The sequence below is a fragment of the Rhododendron vialii genome, chromosome 9a, assembly GCF_030253575.1.
Source record: "Rhododendron vialii isolate Sample 1 chromosome 9a, ASM3025357v1".
Taxonomy (NCBI): Eukaryota; Viridiplantae; Streptophyta; class Magnoliopsida; order Ericales; family Ericaceae; genus Rhododendron; species Rhododendron vialii.
This window is the reverse complement of record NC_080565.1, coordinates 38,292,688-38,309,956: the sequence shown is the minus strand read 5'-3', so window position 1 is coordinate 38,309,956 and position 17,269 is coordinate 38,292,688. Positions and strand designations below refer to the sequence as shown.

At 40.3% G+C, this 17,269-nt stretch overlaps 1 protein-coding gene and 1 long non-coding RNA gene across 2 annotated transcripts in view; one reads left to right on the top strand and one right to left on the bottom strand.

Moving 5' to 3' along the window:
* Positions 1-17,269, top strand: part of LOC131300048 (uncharacterized) — a 61,286-nt gene that overhangs the window by 34,079 nt on the left and 9,938 nt on the right. The window lies entirely within an intron of this gene.
* LOC131300045 (probable trehalose-phosphate phosphatase F) overlaps positions 6,827-17,269 on the bottom strand; it is a 39,711-nt gene continuing 29,268 nt past the window's right edge. The window contains exon 12 of the mRNA XM_058325691.1: positions 6,827-7,245. Within this exon, the coding sequence (XP_058181674.1) occupies positions 7,192-7,245 (54 nt within the window). The 3' untranslated portion in view covers positions 6,827-7,191. The remainder of the gene's footprint in view (positions 7,246-17,269) is intronic.

Genomic DNA, 17,269 nt, shown 5'->3' with positions numbered 1-17,269 from the left:
TGCCCCGACGGCCTTCCAATGCTTCATTACATGATCAACGGGACTTGGCGGAGGTATGCCTAGTGGCCTTGGACTCTTGGATACCCTCGAGGGCCATCCTCGATGCATATGCCTTGCTTGAACCACTTTGGCACGTTCCTTGCCAACCTTAACCTCCGGCCAATCTCCGAGGCTTCTTGTGGCACCGTTAGGCTTCGGTGATACCGGCGGGCATTTGGACACTTGGTTCATCCCGAAACGTTTATCGGCATCAAAATCGCCTTATTAGCACGTTTTACCTGAAATACACAAAAACGTACCTTACGTGCAATATCGCATAAAAACGACAATATATGTATACAAACACAACATACTAGAGGACTTAAGCACCAAGAATATGCATTATTGGGTGCTTATCACACCCCCCAACTTGAACTTTGCTAGTCCCTAGCAAACTAAAACAAAACGTATTTAACTAAACTATGCAATCTTCCCAAAACGAAGATACGAAAGCTATGCTCAATAAGTACAACTAGGCAAGAGTCCAAAACACCCCTTCAAATCTGACCATATGTAATCCACGCACAAACATGCCATGAACTAAGATGAACAAACTATGCCATATTAGAATAGTCAAGCATGCATGCACCACAATGAGTTTCAACTCTAAAACTCACAAGGATACGCTCTTATTCAACTTTTCACACAATGAGATACATGATACATCCCATGACAAGCGCTAGCGAGTAAATGCAATAGCCAGAGACAAAAAGCTACGCATGCTATCAAAGAAGCGCTAAGAATGAAAGGAAAGCTAACGATTGACAAGTATGGAAAGACTAGGAATATCAAAACTTAAGTAATAATAGATATCGACCATGCATCAAACGGAGTTAATTAGCATACAAAAGATCAACGGAGGACTTTATTAGCTTATAACGACCTTGGATACAAAGGGAAAGAGACTACAAAAATATAGTGGCCATATACTTGCATGGTTCATCTACCCTTGGCCACTACCAACCCTAGACTACCCAAGGCATGGCCACATATCGGCCAAACACCAAACAAAGTTATGAAAAAATAAAGAAAAACTACTACCACCGACTCAACAACACATAGTCGTCATCTTCATCCGGCTCCTCATGGTATTGAGCCTCGAGCTCCCCCTTTCCATCGGACTCTTCCTCATCCGGAATGTAAGCTAACCCGGAGGTCACACCAATCCTCTCATCATAGTATTCAACCCTCTTTCGAATATGATTTTGCTCTTTAATAGCATTTCTTTGATTTTTCTTTGAGGAATATGGTCATTTGAATTGAAATTTGTAGAGAGAGAGATTGAGGAGCCAATTTTGAGGGCTTTGGAGAGGGAGATGAAAATTTGGGGTTTTACCTTTTGTAGTGGGAGAGGAGAGATAGGGAATCACATATCAATTCATTGCCTTTTGCATCTCAACCACTTTATCATATTCACACCATTCCAAACTTCCTTGAATCTTTGAAAATCATTGACACACAACCCTCCAAACATCCGGTTGCCTAGGTTTGAACAATGGAAGAGACTCGGACTGTGGTTCAAAACAAGGACGATGAGACTCTTATGTGGTTTAATCAAACAAAAATGCCTTGAATCATTTCCTAAGTACGCTAGCAACTCCAACAAGATGCATGAAGGATATAAACACTACTTAAGCATGCACAAAAGGTGTTATTTACGCAAGTGCGGAATAGGAGAACGAAAAGCATGGGATGCTTATGAAACGAATCTTTACTCTAGTGATGCATAACACTTGACTTGACTTTTAGGCTCAACTTGTTCATCAACGTTCATGTATATGCATATGACATATGTTCAAACATATAACCAAATTCGATGGGATACATGACTCTTGCCATATTGACATAATTGAGCATAATTAAAGTATCTATCAAGAGAAATTACTACTAAGAAGGGAAGATTGCACAAAAAATTTAAAATTTTACCAAAAACAGAAAAATGAGACAAGTCTCATAAACATATATATAACATATATATCCCTCCCCCCAACTTAAACGATGCTATGTCCTCATAGCATGGAGAACAACAGTATTGAGAGGGAAAGAACAAAAGATTGTACCTCTGGAGGGAATGTCAACCCCCATATACCTCGACCAAGTTGGAGGCTTTCTTGTCATAGCTTCCCTTCATCATTGGAACTGCTTCCAAGGCTCACTCTTTCGGCTCCTCCATCGGAACCACAGCTAGTCACACAAGGTCATCGCTGGGGCTTTCTTGGTCTTACAACCGCGACACGTAATCGCACCCATGCTTAGGGCTCCTGAATGCCTCACTCACCATAGCTTTTAGACCTAAACCACCAAGGCTGGTGTGGTAGCATGCTTACCCTGCAAAAGACTTAAGAACCAACTACCTACTAAGAAGCAAAGACATTAGTACCACCCGGCTCATGTTATCCGGCCCTAACAACTGACAAGTAAAATTAAATCCACCAAATCGTCACGTGATTGAACGGGTACTACTTTTCTCCCCATTTCTCACTCAAAGCATCGTAGAGCAAGTCATGCAACAACTTCAAGTTCGAAACGGGTGGCTATACCGGACCATCAAAAGAGCAAAAGAAAAGAGATAAAGAAAAAGAAAAGAGAGAGAGAAAAAGAAAGAGTTTATGTACGTTCAGCCAAACGCGGGCTTCGAACATTTATCATGCCAACTAGAGCTAATAAAATGAACATAGCACTGCACTCCACACTCTGCCTCAAAAATTGAATTCGACCATGCCACAAAAATAAATACTTTGAGTACCGCAATTGCCGAATTTGCTTAAGACATTTAAGTTCAACCAAGTGCGCATTCCAAACTAGATTGATTTTCAACGAGTTGACAAAATCTACAATGTAAGGATGGTAAATCAAATCAAATTCATCAACACCAACAAAATCAATCAATTCGACTTTTAAAAACTCTTGCACTTGGGGAGACTCGATAGGAGAGGTAGCATCGTCTAGACCTGAGAGTATTGGATGGTTCAAAATTTCTATGGAAGGTATCTCCTCAAAGGAAGGAGACAAACTCTCGGGTCTAGACACATTCTTCCCATCCTGCTCATTCAGCAGAGCATTCAAGAAGTCTACCTCCGCATTCGTTTCCTCAAAAATGAGAAATTTCTCCCCCGAATTGTCACACAAAGGGGGATCAATAGGGGGAGAACACTGGATATCGAGCTCATCATCCGGCACATCACTCCATGCCGACTCTGCAGAGCTTTCACAATCTAAACAAACATTTTCAACAATGCTATGTGGCTCAATTTCCTCTTCCATGACATTTAAGGTGGCATCTTCAACATTGACATCATAAAGACAAGATTCTGAATTTTCAGCTAATTTATCAAAGTAATCCCAACTCTCATTAGCGGTTCTATCCAAAAAGGCACCATCAAACATCCTTTCTACAAGTTGACGCGTTGTAGAATTTAAACTTTTATAGAAAATGAGAATAAGGTGTCTTGTTTCATAGCTATGTTGCGACCAATAAAGCATGAGAGATCTAAAGCGCCACCAACAACATGCAAAAGACTCTTCATCAAATTGATAAAAATTTACGATTTCACATAGTAGCATATGAGTCTCATACATTGGGGAAAACTCTTTGAAAAATTGTTCTTCCATATCTTGCCATGTAAGTATTGATCTTGAGTTCAAGGAATAAAACCAACTTTTAGCCATGTCTTTCAAAGATGATGGAAATATCTTTAATAAGACCTCTTTATCGTTCATGCAAAGCTCCTCGAGTTCTATGATGTGCGCACATGGATTGTCAGAGGCTAAGCCATGAAAATGGGGTAACACTTGAAAGATGCCCGACTTAACATTTAAAACATTGGCAGAAGGGGTGACTATGCAAGAGGGTGTAAAAATTTGATTGGGATAAAGGTACTCCCGCATAGTCTTGGGGACTATTTCCTCATTTGCCGCCGCCATTCTATTAGATAGATAAGACATAAAGTAAACAGACTAGAGGGGCTATGCCGCCACCTCTTTCTCAAAACAGTTCCGTGGGGTTAAGCCACCGCCACATATATACACAACAAAAGAAAAGGCAATTGATGCTCAATCTAGCTTCGTTACACCTCAAGTCGAATTGGTGGCTCGGTTAGAGGTATCCGCTAAATCGAGTTCAAAATGCACAAAGGAAAAATAAACGGAGTACTTACAGTGGTTTGTCGAACCTCCAAATAAGCTATAATAAGACTTCCCCGGCAACGGCGCCAAAAATTGCTTCTCGTCCGCAACCTAACCTCTTAGAAAGGTTTACACCCCAAGCGTAGGGTTAGGTCGTTGAAAGCATAATAACCGGTAAGACCGGAATCGTTCCCACAGAGAAATCTTCTTTAGCGAATTTGGAATAGAAGTTGCTTATAGATTGCGGCATTCAAGCGGCCAACTTTGGAGTTTTGATTCGATTGACGAAATTAAACTTGGAAATAAACTAGGTTAAAAATGGTCGAGTCAAAGGGATTGATTTACCCACGACTTAGCCATCAAACGGTTTCTTCATCTAACTCATGAATGGACCGAAACCGTCCGGATCCACTGGACGAATTAAAAGCTGAAGACTACTTATAACTTAATTCAAAGCTCTAATTCAAATTGAACTCATTTAACGCAAGTGAGAGACGAAAAAAGATCGTTCGCACGCGTAGGATTATCAAGCTCGTAGCACAAGGCGATAAACTTCATTGATCAAAGAAGCCACCAACCCCATGATCAAAACTAGAAATCATGGGTTTAATTCATTCAAAACCTTGAGATTAAGCTAAAGTTAAGAGAAACCATTTAATGGACTAATCCATAGGGTGAACCTCACCCCATGACCGAACCGATTAACTACTCACTCATAATAAAAAGACTAGAAAGCATGCTAAGAAAGGTAAATGTAATTAACCGATAGAATTGAAAATAAACTTGATTTATATAGAGATCTATCAAGTAGCTACAACATTAATACATGAGAAAACATCAAAACACTTAAACTTACTTGAGTTCTTGAAGAAAATAACTTGAAAAGCTTGAAAGACTAACAATGGAAATCCTAGAGCAAAAACTAGAAAACTAGGCCTAAAACTAACTAATGGCCTTTATCTTCCATAAATGGCATACAAGACTATTTATAGGCCTTACAAAATCAGCCTTACAATGGACAAAAAGGCCCCCAAAATATCCCAAAAACATACTAGAAGTAGAAACTTTCCATTAATGGAAGGTTGAAATGTTCAGCACAAAAAGCTGCTGGCCGAAGGGCATTGGTACCAATACCTAAAAAATGAGGTATTGGTACCAATCCAACTGTCTTCTAATTCGGCATGATGGTACCAATACCTAAAAAATGAGGTATTGGTACCTCTGTGTGAAAACAGCAGAACAGGGTCAGCTTGGGCCATCATGCCTTGTCGTGCCCCGACGGCCTTCCAATGCTTCATTACATGATCAACGGGACTTGGCGGAGGTATGCCTAGTGGCCTTGGACTCTTGGATACCCTCGAGGGCCATCCTCGATGCATATGCCTTGCTTGAACCACTTTGGCACGTTCCTTGCCAACCTTAACCTCCGGCCAATCTCCGAGGCTTCTTGTGGCACCGTTAGGCTTCGGTGATACCGGCGGGCATTTGGACACTTGGTTCATCCCGAAACGTTTATCGGCATCAAAATCGCCTTATTAGCACGTTTTACCTGAAATACACAAAAACGTACCTTACGTGCAATATCGCATAAAAACGACAATATATGTATACAAACACAACATACTAGAGGACTTAAGCACCAAGAATATGCATTATTGGGTGCTTATCAAACGGCTTGCATGTATTATATTCGAAAAACTCAGAGTAAAATGGAGAAGTATCAATTACATATATATATGAAGAGGACAAGTTTCTTCACCATTCTTAATTATGCACATATATAAGCACTTATAGCCACATGTGCCACCTGCCCATTAAATTCTATACAATTACCACGTGTTCACACACTCACACAAAGCTCCTCTCACCACCACCGAATGCCTCTTTCATTTTTTTTTTTAGTCCTATATTGTCTAAATTTAAAACTCAAGTAAAATTACCATTTAGGAAAAATATGGGATGTTACACATATCCCTACTAAACAGATGCGATCCTTAAAAGTGTATCTTACTATCATAAGAGTGGTTGACCTAGCCCATATTTTCCCAGATTACCCAAACAGACCCTTAACAGTTAACATACCCAACAAAAATGAATTCATTTATTTCTACATATATGGAAAAATTATGAAAGCTCCGTTCCGTTGTCGGGATTGTTGCGTGGGAATAAATTTCCGAAAAGTGAGGTGAGGTAAAGTAAATGAAAATGAAATCTATTTTCTTGTGTATGTTCTCTTGACAAAAAACCTTGCAACAAAACTAAAATTTATTCCTATTGGCAGTCTCTATTTTGTACTCCTAGTAAAGAGTTTTCCAGTAGAAAAGTTGAAGATACGGGGCCGAAGTTGGGCCATGAAAGATCAATTGAACAGCAAACCCCAGGGAAAGTCTTCAATACACACCCCTTTAAAATGTGTACCTTATGTATCTATTATGTGGTTCATATTGTGTCACCCCATAAAAGATTACTTGTAGAACCGATCATTCAATTCATAACATTTTACTATTTCGTATCGTAACTTTTACTAGAAATTCATAACTTTTTATCAATATGTTTCGTAACTTTTTAGCAGTAGATTCATAACATTTTAGGTGTGTATTGTAGCACTTCCCTACAACCCAAACTTTACACAACACAAAATAAGGACACAGTTATCACAACATGGGAGAAGAACTTTGCTACAGTATTAATTTGCATATAAATAAATAAAAATGAACAAATACGCGTATTTCCATATTTGATCTTAGCAACTAAATCTAGGGATGACAATACAAAATAAATAATTGATCCGAAATGGTATTGACTATTGAGGATGTACTTGAGCCGATAATTGAAGACAAATTCTTAAGGCTTTCCAAAAAAAAATAAAAATAAAGGAACCTTTGAACAAAAATGATCGGCCCGATTTTGCTTTGATACCCTTTTCTGATTATGCAAAAAAACTCAGAAAAAATATTTAATCTTTCTACTGGGAATTAGTTCCCAAGTGGTATTTGTTATATCAGACTTCTCTTTTCTGTAGAATGTCTACAGTGGTCTTGACTTCTTCCATATGACCAGTGACTTGATAAACTCCATGACCTGCACAAATGTATAAATGCAATCAGAACCGAGGACAATAGAAAGGAAAATGCTTAGGACACAAATGTCACAGTTGTATCTGGAGCCATTCCATGAAGGATCAACGTGCATCAGACAGTTTCGAATACATTTATATTTAGATCTGTGTCTTAATATCCGTGTATCTAGCATTGCATGGTCTTGAACAAGAATGATGCCACACGAAACAGACTTAACAGTGCTTCTACATTTTTCAGAAACATGCATGCATGCCTGGGTCTATTTTCATTTTTGATAGTAAGTCAATAAACTCAAATGTGAGTCGCTTTATTGCGAGAATGCGATAAAAGCAGTTGCGATGCGATTTTCTTCTTTAACAACAAATCATCAATCCAAACCAATGTTATGAATACTGTTCCGTACCGGCCGGTACGTACCGGTTTGAGAGGAAAACGGTACTGTAACCCTTTAATACCGTTCCGGCTCTAATACCGGACCTTACCGGGAATACCGGCCGATAACGGCCGAGAAGACGTTACCGGAAAATTCGTCTGGTATTTTGCTCAGCCCAAAAAAACAAAAAACAGATCTGAAAATGTTCAGCTACCTCTGAAAATGACGATGCCGGCAGTGACGACCGCTGGCGACTGACGGAAGGTGTTCTAATACCGATGATTGTGCTCGCCGTTGATATCTTCTCTGCGTTTTTGTTTATTTACTTTTTGTGTGGTCTTCTGAGTGCTGACTCTTCTCGATCGAGAAAGGTAGAAGACGATAAGTTCAATAAGGATTTTTTATCTTCTGTGTGTGCAACTTTTGTTGTTTAATGTTTGTCCAATTGTCCAACAAATAAAGTGCCAGGAATTGCCAGTATATTGTTCATTACCCATAAAACTTGTCCTTTTCTTGGTGGAACTGCCACACCTGATTTTATAGGACTCTAATTATTTATGTTTTGCCTTTTCACTGGGAACAGCTAGAATCACGTTTACAATTACAAATGTTCTTTATTTTTTGCAATCTAAATAATAATAGAATAATATTTTACTTTTTGACATTTATTCTATACATATATGTAAGAATTTTAGCAAATACTTATATTTGACGGAAAATCCGAAACGGTACCCGGTATCTCATCGGTACCGGTACGTATCGTACCAGTAGCAAAACCGGTACCATGTCCGAAACGGTATTCAGAACTTTGATCCAAACAGCATCTTGCAATAATTAAACAATCTTCATCCACATTAGAAACATGCATGGGGCTGCTTCTTCTCATTTTTTTTCTCTCTTGTAAACTATACTCTCTTTAAAAGAGGCCAATTTCCTCATCTTTTGAATTCAGGCTCTGTTTGTTTGGGGTGAAAATATTTTCCGCAAAAATATTTTCCTAATTTTTGGTGTTTGGTAGCACAAAAATTGAGGAAAACTTTTTACAAGTAAAATATTTTACACCAAATCAACGTAAATTAACTTACCACTGAAATCTCCGCAAGTTATTTTACCATTGCTACTCACGACCCTCTCTTCCACTATATCAACAGTCACTTGCCAAGAATTGGAACTTTCAGTTTCATTCTCTCTCTAGATACACCAATTAGCTATCCCAGGCACGAGAAATTTTTTTATATCCCAGGTATACAAGGGCTCTTGGTACCTCTTTTCGGTCCGTTTTCAATTTTTAGGTCACTTCCCGAGCACAACTTGATAATCAGCTTCGTTCATTTTGTAGGGCTTGACGAGAACATTAATCCTGCCAAAAATTATCATTATCGGACTTTAGTAGATATATGATCTGCAAATGTGAAAAATGCCATAAAACAAAAATTGGGTTCTGATCTAGTGTGTTTTTGGATCCAATTTTTATTTTTTTGCATTTTTTACATGTGCCGATCATGTATCTACTAAAGTCCGATAACCATAATTTTTTTCAAGATTAATGTTCTCGTCGAACTCTACCAAATGAACGAAGTCGATTATCAAGGTGTGCTCGGGAAGTGAACTAAAAATTGAAAACGGACCAAAAATGGATACTAAGAGCCCTTGTGGGATATACAAAAGTTTCTCCCCAGGCACCTCTCTCTCTCTCTCTCTCTCTCTCTCTCTCTCCTATGTATTGTATATGTTTACATGTATCTATCCGTATAAAGGATTTGTATCCAAATTTGTTGCGGAGACATGATCTCCACATCCAACAAAACCCAGTTTCTAACATTTCACATTTCATTCTTCCAAAACCGATCAGCAGTATGGGAATGTTTGTTTACAAAAGTTCAAAGCACTGTTTTTAAGAATGTACCAAACACCAACAAATAGAAGTTCAAAATTTATTTTACATGTAAAAGATTTTTCATAAAAATATTTTTTGTTGTAAAATATTTTACGTCGAAACAAACGGAGCCTCAGTTAGCTCCTTTTAGAGATTATCAATCTTATTTTCCGAAATCTGAAAAAGCCATAAAATCAGAATCACTCGCACCCACACTATATCTCTAAATTCAACCTTCGTATTTCTACCTTAACTGCACACTTGACACTGCTAGAAATCATGGAAAGCCACAAATCATGCACAGAGAATTCATCTGCAACGATACTTTTGAAACTTAACTGCTTCACAGATGCAATTGTTCTGCTACCACCACACACAAATACACACTCACGTCATTCGCGGTGTCCACCACACACACTCCAGTACCCCACCAAATTCGTGAGCGTGTGTATTTTTGAGTGAGTTGTGCTGGTGTGTGGACCTCACAAATGCTGTGTGTATTTGTGTGTTTCCCGAGAATTTTTTTTCACGTAACTGATGATAAAAAAAAAAAACTGCTACACAAATCGATTCCGTCATTTGCTACGTTCGGATGATTACGTGCCTCTGTGAGTGTTTGTGTGTCTGTGTAGAGAGAGAGAGAGAGGACCTGTTGAGGAGAACCCAAAGGAGAAGCGGTGATGTAAGAGAGCTCCAAGTCGAATTTGGCAAATGGGTCTCCAGCAAAACAGAGACCGAACAGCAAAACAACGTGTAGTACCAAACGCAACGTAACCGACCCCAAAAACTCCATCTAAGAAAACGCTTCGCGACGGTTTCTGTTTTTCGTAAAGCGGATTTCCACATCACATCACCATTTATACACAGACACAGAGAGAGAGAGAGAGAGAGAGAGAGAGAGAGAGAGAGAGAGAGCTGCTGTGTCTGTTTTTGCTAACAATAACTTGGCTGGCTTTGTTTGCAAGGAAAGTGTGGAGTCCTCCGCACTGGGATTGTGCCCTTTGGCGCTTCCCTTTTTCGGCAGATATTGTGGGGACCACTGTTCGTGACGTACGCTATCACCGGCAACTCGCTAAACCCGTTTCCACCCCGATTCATTACACACCCGAACCACTCATTCGGGGAGCAATTAATTTCGTGGAATATTATCCGAACCACATTACACACCCGTTCGATGCATGTAAATTTTATTCACATCGAATGACTTCGGACAGGCATTTCTGTCCGGGTCTAGGTCCTGGAACTTGTATTCCAAGTTATTTTCACTTAAAATACCGTTGTCATTACATGTTGGAAATGAAAGAATATTTCTCAACTTATAATCGGAGCCTTGGTCGATTAAAAAAAGGAGAAAAGAAAAACATTAATGACCGAAAAAGATTCGTTAGATTTTAGATTTTAGAACGTGCCTTACTTGTCTGCAAATATTTGGATTTACTTACCATATAATACTACGGCCACGAAATACTATCGGCATGTTTAAGCACTTACTACTGGTAGTACTATGCCATGCGTGACGCTATGAATTTTTTAAGAGTAGAAGAATACAACGAAAAATGTTCCAAGAATTGGTAACTGTAATTCGTAATTAATTATTGAGAGACTTAAAGAATAGTCCTCGGATTCAATGCATTGTAGGTTTTCATCCTCCCTTTTTTTTGCACTTATGTATTCCTCCTGTTTTTATTTTAATACCAAAAGGGGACCAAAATATAATCCTCCCCGTCCCATACCACAATTTCCGTTGATTCAATCCCAAAATTTTTGGATTCCCTAAAAATCTATTGATATTCTATATAACAAAGCATCTCTCTCTCTCTCTCTCTCTCTCTCTCTCTCTCTCTCTCTCTCTCTCTCTCTCCACTCGTCCTCCACAAACAGCCGCTATCATTCATTAGTCCTCCAATGTCCTCCGATGGGCTGCGATCCACTCATCCTCCGACGTCCTCCGCCAACAGCTGTCGCCATCCATCAACAACTGCCATGTCGGCGTTCCGATCCCTATCAAAGACCTTGAAGAATATAGGTGGACCCAATGAATCATGCAAGCCACACAACAACCCGTTCACCGTCGAAGCCCCCAGCGTCGTCGTACAAATTGGAGTTCAACAAGACGGCCTCACGTGTAATTATCTTTTGATTGGTTGAAAGTATTGTATTACGTGCTTTTGTGTTGGCTCTATATTGATGCTATTGATGCTGCTGCTGGTTAATCTGTTCGGTCCATTTGCTGTTGCTGCTGCTGATTTGTTCTTGATGGTCTTGGATGGCCCTCAGTTTTAGGGTCTTGCAGATCTTATTGGTGAATGATGGTTGCCGATGTTACTAAGAAGGCTTTGCTCTAAAAGGCTTTTGATTGGGCCTTCTTGATGCTGCTTGTGTTTTTTATACCAATCCAACCCAATTTTTCGTTGGATGACTCTTCCTTTCCTGAATAAACCATGTTTTTCAATTCAATTTTTGTTTTCAAGGTGTATTCATGTATTTGATGTTTATTTATGTATTTTCATGAATAAAACATGTGTATTTGCTTAGCCTCCGAACCTCACCTTCAAATAAGGTTGAGAAAAACCCCAAGCGTAGGGCTAGGTCGTCGGTAGCATAGTAAACCGGCAAGACCGGGATCGTACCACAGGGAATTCGCAATACAGCTAGTTTGGATTGTAGGTTTAAAAGGTAGACTGCGGGGTTCAAGACGGCCAACTTGATTTTGCTTAGAATTGGTGAAAATCGCCCGGGCAAAAGACTAGGAAAAAACTTAGTTAACTTAAAAGAGGCAAGTCTAAGGATCTTCTAATCCTTGACAAAGGAGGTTACCGGTTCTCGATTATAACTCAGGCGAGAGTCACGACCGCGTGCTCTCGCTCGGAGAATTTAACTTTTATAACTATGTTTAATGAAAGATGTGATTAAACGGAGGCGAACCAACTTATTTAACGAATTTATCGAACACATAGGAGGCCACGAACCCTCGGGGAGCCGTTTGCCAAGACCGCTTGACAAACGCCTCACCAAGTAGTTAACACCCCTTTGCTTGGACCAAAAATGCAAGTTAAGTTCTATTCCGTAAATCATGCTTTTAAGCCCTAATATTTGAAAACCAAATAACCACCTAAGTCCTCGGGAAAGATTATCCCAAGACTTGGCCAAACGACTACTCACACGTACTTAAAGCAAAAACCAAAGCATAGAAATAAGACATGAATTTAAACCGATAGAAATGAAAATAAAGTTGATTTTATAAAGGATCTAGTCCGCGGCTACAACATTAATAAACGAGAAAATATTAAACGACAAATACCTTGAGGAGTTCTTGAAGAATTTAGCTAGAAAAGCTTGAAAGCCATTAATGGAGTTCTAGAAAAATAAAAGACTTAAAGTGGAAAGTGACAAGATGATCAAGAAGAGAGAGAGAGAGACCCTATTTATACAAGGTGGTCTCTCTCTCACAAAATATCCCAAGAAAATATCCCAAAAGTAGCCAAAAGTGGAAGATATTCCAAAAGTAGAAAGTAGAAAAAGCAGCAAAAACGTGGCTATAATCTGCAGTATGAACCGGTACTGGCCAATTCCCAGTACCGGTTCATAGGTCTTCAAAAGCTGGAAAAACGTAGACTCTGGACAGCATGAACCGGTACTGGCCAAATCCCAGTACCGGTTCATAAGAGGCAGAACTTCAGATTTTGCTCTGCTTTGGCCCAGACAGCCCGACAGCGACCCGACAGCCTCTTCGCGCTGGATTAATCACCCGACGGGGCTTTGTGGAACATTGCTTCACTGCCCCGAACCCTTTGATACTTCCGACTACGATCCTTGGCGTTAAGAACCGCCTTAGCACCGCATATTACCTGAGACAACCAAAACAAACCCTTACGTGCAAAATGAGATACAAAAGATAACTAAAGTAATCAAAATGTTACAAAAATAGGGAACCAGAGCACCAAGATTATACAATCTTGGTTGCTCATCATGCCCCCTAACTTGAACGTTGCTAGCCCCGAGCAATGATGCAGACAAAAAAAAGGGAAAACTAAACAATCCTTCCGGCAAAACAACTACGACACATGCTTCGATAAATCCAATGCGCAAGAGATCAAAAACAAACCATTTACCCCAAAGCAACTCACAGTCGGAGATAAGATGAGCAACTAGATGCTAAGCAGGTAACTAACAAGCATCCAACAGGAGTATCCAAAATCAAAAAGGTGGATACGAGACTTCCAACAACCTTTAATAACAAAAGTAACCATATCTCACGCAAAAGGTGCTCGAAAATAGGCGTGGTGAACAAAAAAAAATGCCAAGCCAAATATAAGTGGAGAGCACCATTAGGAAGACAAATTAACTAAGCAGCCAGAAAATTACTGAAAAGTAAAATGCCACAGACTAAACATGCCACAATCAACAATCTGAATCAAAAGGGAATCAAATTGTACGAAGGATCAACTAAGGGCTTTAAAGCTTGTAATGACATTGGTTAATCAAAAGAATGGTTAGCAAAATGGGAAGCGGCCATATGCTAGCTTGGTTATCTACCCTAGGCCGCCACCGACACCAAACTACCAAGTCAAAAGGCCACATGCCGGCCTAAACAAAAACTTCCTAAGACTATTATTTACGAATCCACCTACTAAAATGAAAAACAAGATAGGATAGGAGGACTGTCAACCCCCATGTACCCCGACCAAGTAGAGGGATTTTCCAAAGGTGAAACCACCGACCCTAATCCTCTTCCGACGACTCCTCGTACTCATCCTCCTCGTGAACAGGTTCTTTACCTCGCTTCCGAGTACTTGACTCACCAACACCACTAATCCCAGCACCATGTACAGCTTCTGGTTCCTCAGGAGTCGATTCTCTCATATCAGCCTCCGTGGGGACATACACATCACCTTCTTTCCCACATCGAGCTGCTATCCATAACATCCCCCTCTTTATGGCCGAGACATCCCTCCTCGTACGACGCATTTGAGTCTCAAGCTTTTTCTGTTTCCTCTGCACTGATTGGAGCTGAGCAGCCATAATTCTAGTATATTCTTTAATCCTCACAGACTGAGTCCTAGCAGTAGGCGTAGGGAAATCGAAACTGTCGGGCAGGGGTGGCTGAGATAATGCCTTACTTTTCTCCACAGAGCCACCCGTAATAGGACCGGGGGTACCCGGAAGAAGCTTTTCTGGAACTAGTACTCCTTGAGACTCGCAAAGAGCGGTAATCATAGCCAGAAACGGCATATTAGGCTTTGACGGTGCCGAACGCTCCCTAAACCTCACCAATGACTTCCAAATGAACAGAGCCCAATCAACCACCTCCTCATTGGAACCAAAAACAAAAATAACCTCGCTATCCTCCTTCCGTGGAAGCTTCTCCGAGCCATGGGGACACAGATTGTAATGAACCACCTTATTAATAACCCGATACTTCTCGAATAACCTGCCATGGACAAAACGGTCAAGCTTCAGGGGTTTATCAGTTAGAGCGTTTTGAATTTCTTCCTCTGACTTGGACCATCCTCTAGCAGGGTAAGTAATAGCTAGGAGTGAGGGGCGTTGGTAGTTTTTTAGATACTTGGCTATGACAGTCGGGGTTACGAGCACAGTTTTCTTCCCCAAGCGAGAGGTTATTTTCTCTTCCTTCTCATCCACTTCCATATTAGCATAGAAATCAAGCACCAACTTGGGTTTAAAGCCTTTGATTGGATCAAAAAAGAAATGCAATCCTCGTTGGTTAATGATATCGATGATTGGGTGAGTTCCTAGCTTCGCTCGATCCACCTGACGCTCACAAATGTACTTCCGACCTTTTAACTCCTTTTCCCATCTCTTTTTCTCCTCCTCTTTCCTCTCTCTTTTCCGCTTCCTATTTTCCTCTTCGCTTCTCTCCGCTCGCTCAGCATTCTTCTCCAGATCGGAGCGTTTAATGTACGGCGTTTTACCAGAACTATCCACTGATTGTATCGCATCCCCCATAAGCTTCTTTGATCTCCCCATTTCAAAACAACAATTCTCACAAAACGGAGCACCCCCCAAACTTCAATCAAACAACCACCTGCAGCAAATTTCAGCCCCCGTAACGGAAATAGTTCAAAAGCAGCCAAAAACTCACAAAAATTCACCCTGATTATGCAATCTACTAACCGAAACAGAAATTACAGCCCCTAAATTCAGAAACAAATACAGCCTGCCCCGGAAATCAAACACATACAGCACTTTGATCACAAAAATAGCCCGTAAACCAACCTCGAACTAGCACAAAGTCAGACATGAAGGGTTATGGGTGATTTCCGGAAAATTTGGGGGAAAAAAGAAAGAAATTTCGGTTTATACTTGATTTGGGGATCTAGGGTTCAAAATCTTGCAAAACTTTTCATAAAACATGAGAATCCAACACCTTGAGGGCTAAACATGCTTAAAGATGGATGACTTCCAGGAGAGAGAGGAAGAATTTCGAGTTCACCTTAGCTATGGAGATTTTCGGACCTTGAGAGGGAGATTCCACCCTTGAAACTTCTGAGACCCTCCTTGAAACTTGAAGATTAAGTGTTTTTGTGGAGGTTTATGAAGGTTTGAGAGGGATTTGGGATGATTTGTAGAAGGATTTATAGAAGAACGAAGAACAGAGGTGTGAGGGGGGGTTGTCTGCCGTTTCTGGGTTTTGGAATGGGAATAGAATAGGTTTTGGATTTATATAGTGGGTAGGAGAGAGAAGAGAACAAAACGAACCGAACCCCTTTTTTTTTAAATTCTGTCGGTTATGAACCGGTACTGGCCAAATCCCAGTACCGGTTCATAGGTTCTGAAATTCTGGGTTTAACTCTCTGCCCTGTATGAACCGGTACTGGTCAAATCCCAGTACCGGTTCATGTCTCCTGATTTGCTGAATTTTTACCCACTTCAACATTTCGAACTCCGCTCATTCCCAACACCTTCCAAACATCCCCCGAACACCTCTCAGCAGGTAAAACAGCATTCCAAACCACCCTCCAAACATCCGGTTTCCTAAGTTATGAACAAATAGGAGGACACGGACCAGGCTACAAAATAGGATGAGGGGACACATTTGTGGTTTAATTAAACAAAGAATGCCTTGTATCATTTCCTTCGTACGCTATAGATTCCAAAATGATTCAACAATGATATCAAGCACACTTAGGTATGACAAGAGAGTATTTTACCTAAGCTACGAATTTACGATGAAACAAGAACGGGATATGGCTAAAACTTGCTCAAAACATACTCAACACCTAATTGCTCATCTTTAATCATGCTTATGAGTTGAAATGTACACTGTCACTTAATATCAAACACCGAGCTCTTGCCAATTAAGAACAATAAGCATGTGCCAAGTTGTTTTAATCCACTAAATTTTGTAATAACGGAAGGATTGCAACCTAAAAACGAAAATTTTTTTACCGAACATGAAAACCAAGAAACAACATATATAGCGCAACTATATCCCTCCCCCCAACTTAAAGGATGCTATATCCCCATAGCACAAAAAACAACAGGAAGGAGAAAGGGAACAAAAGAGCGTACCAACGGGGGAATGTCAACCCCCTTATACCTCGACCAAGTTGGAGGCTTTTGCGTCACCGGCTCTTTTCGTCATCCGAACGGCTTCCAAGGCCAACTCCTTCGGCTCTGCCAACGGAACCATAGCTAGTCACACAGGATCATGGCCAAAGCTTTGTTGGACTAACAATCGTGACACGTAATCGCACCCATGCTTAGGGCTCCTGAATGCCTCAATCACTCCGACGGTAGATCCAATCCACCAAG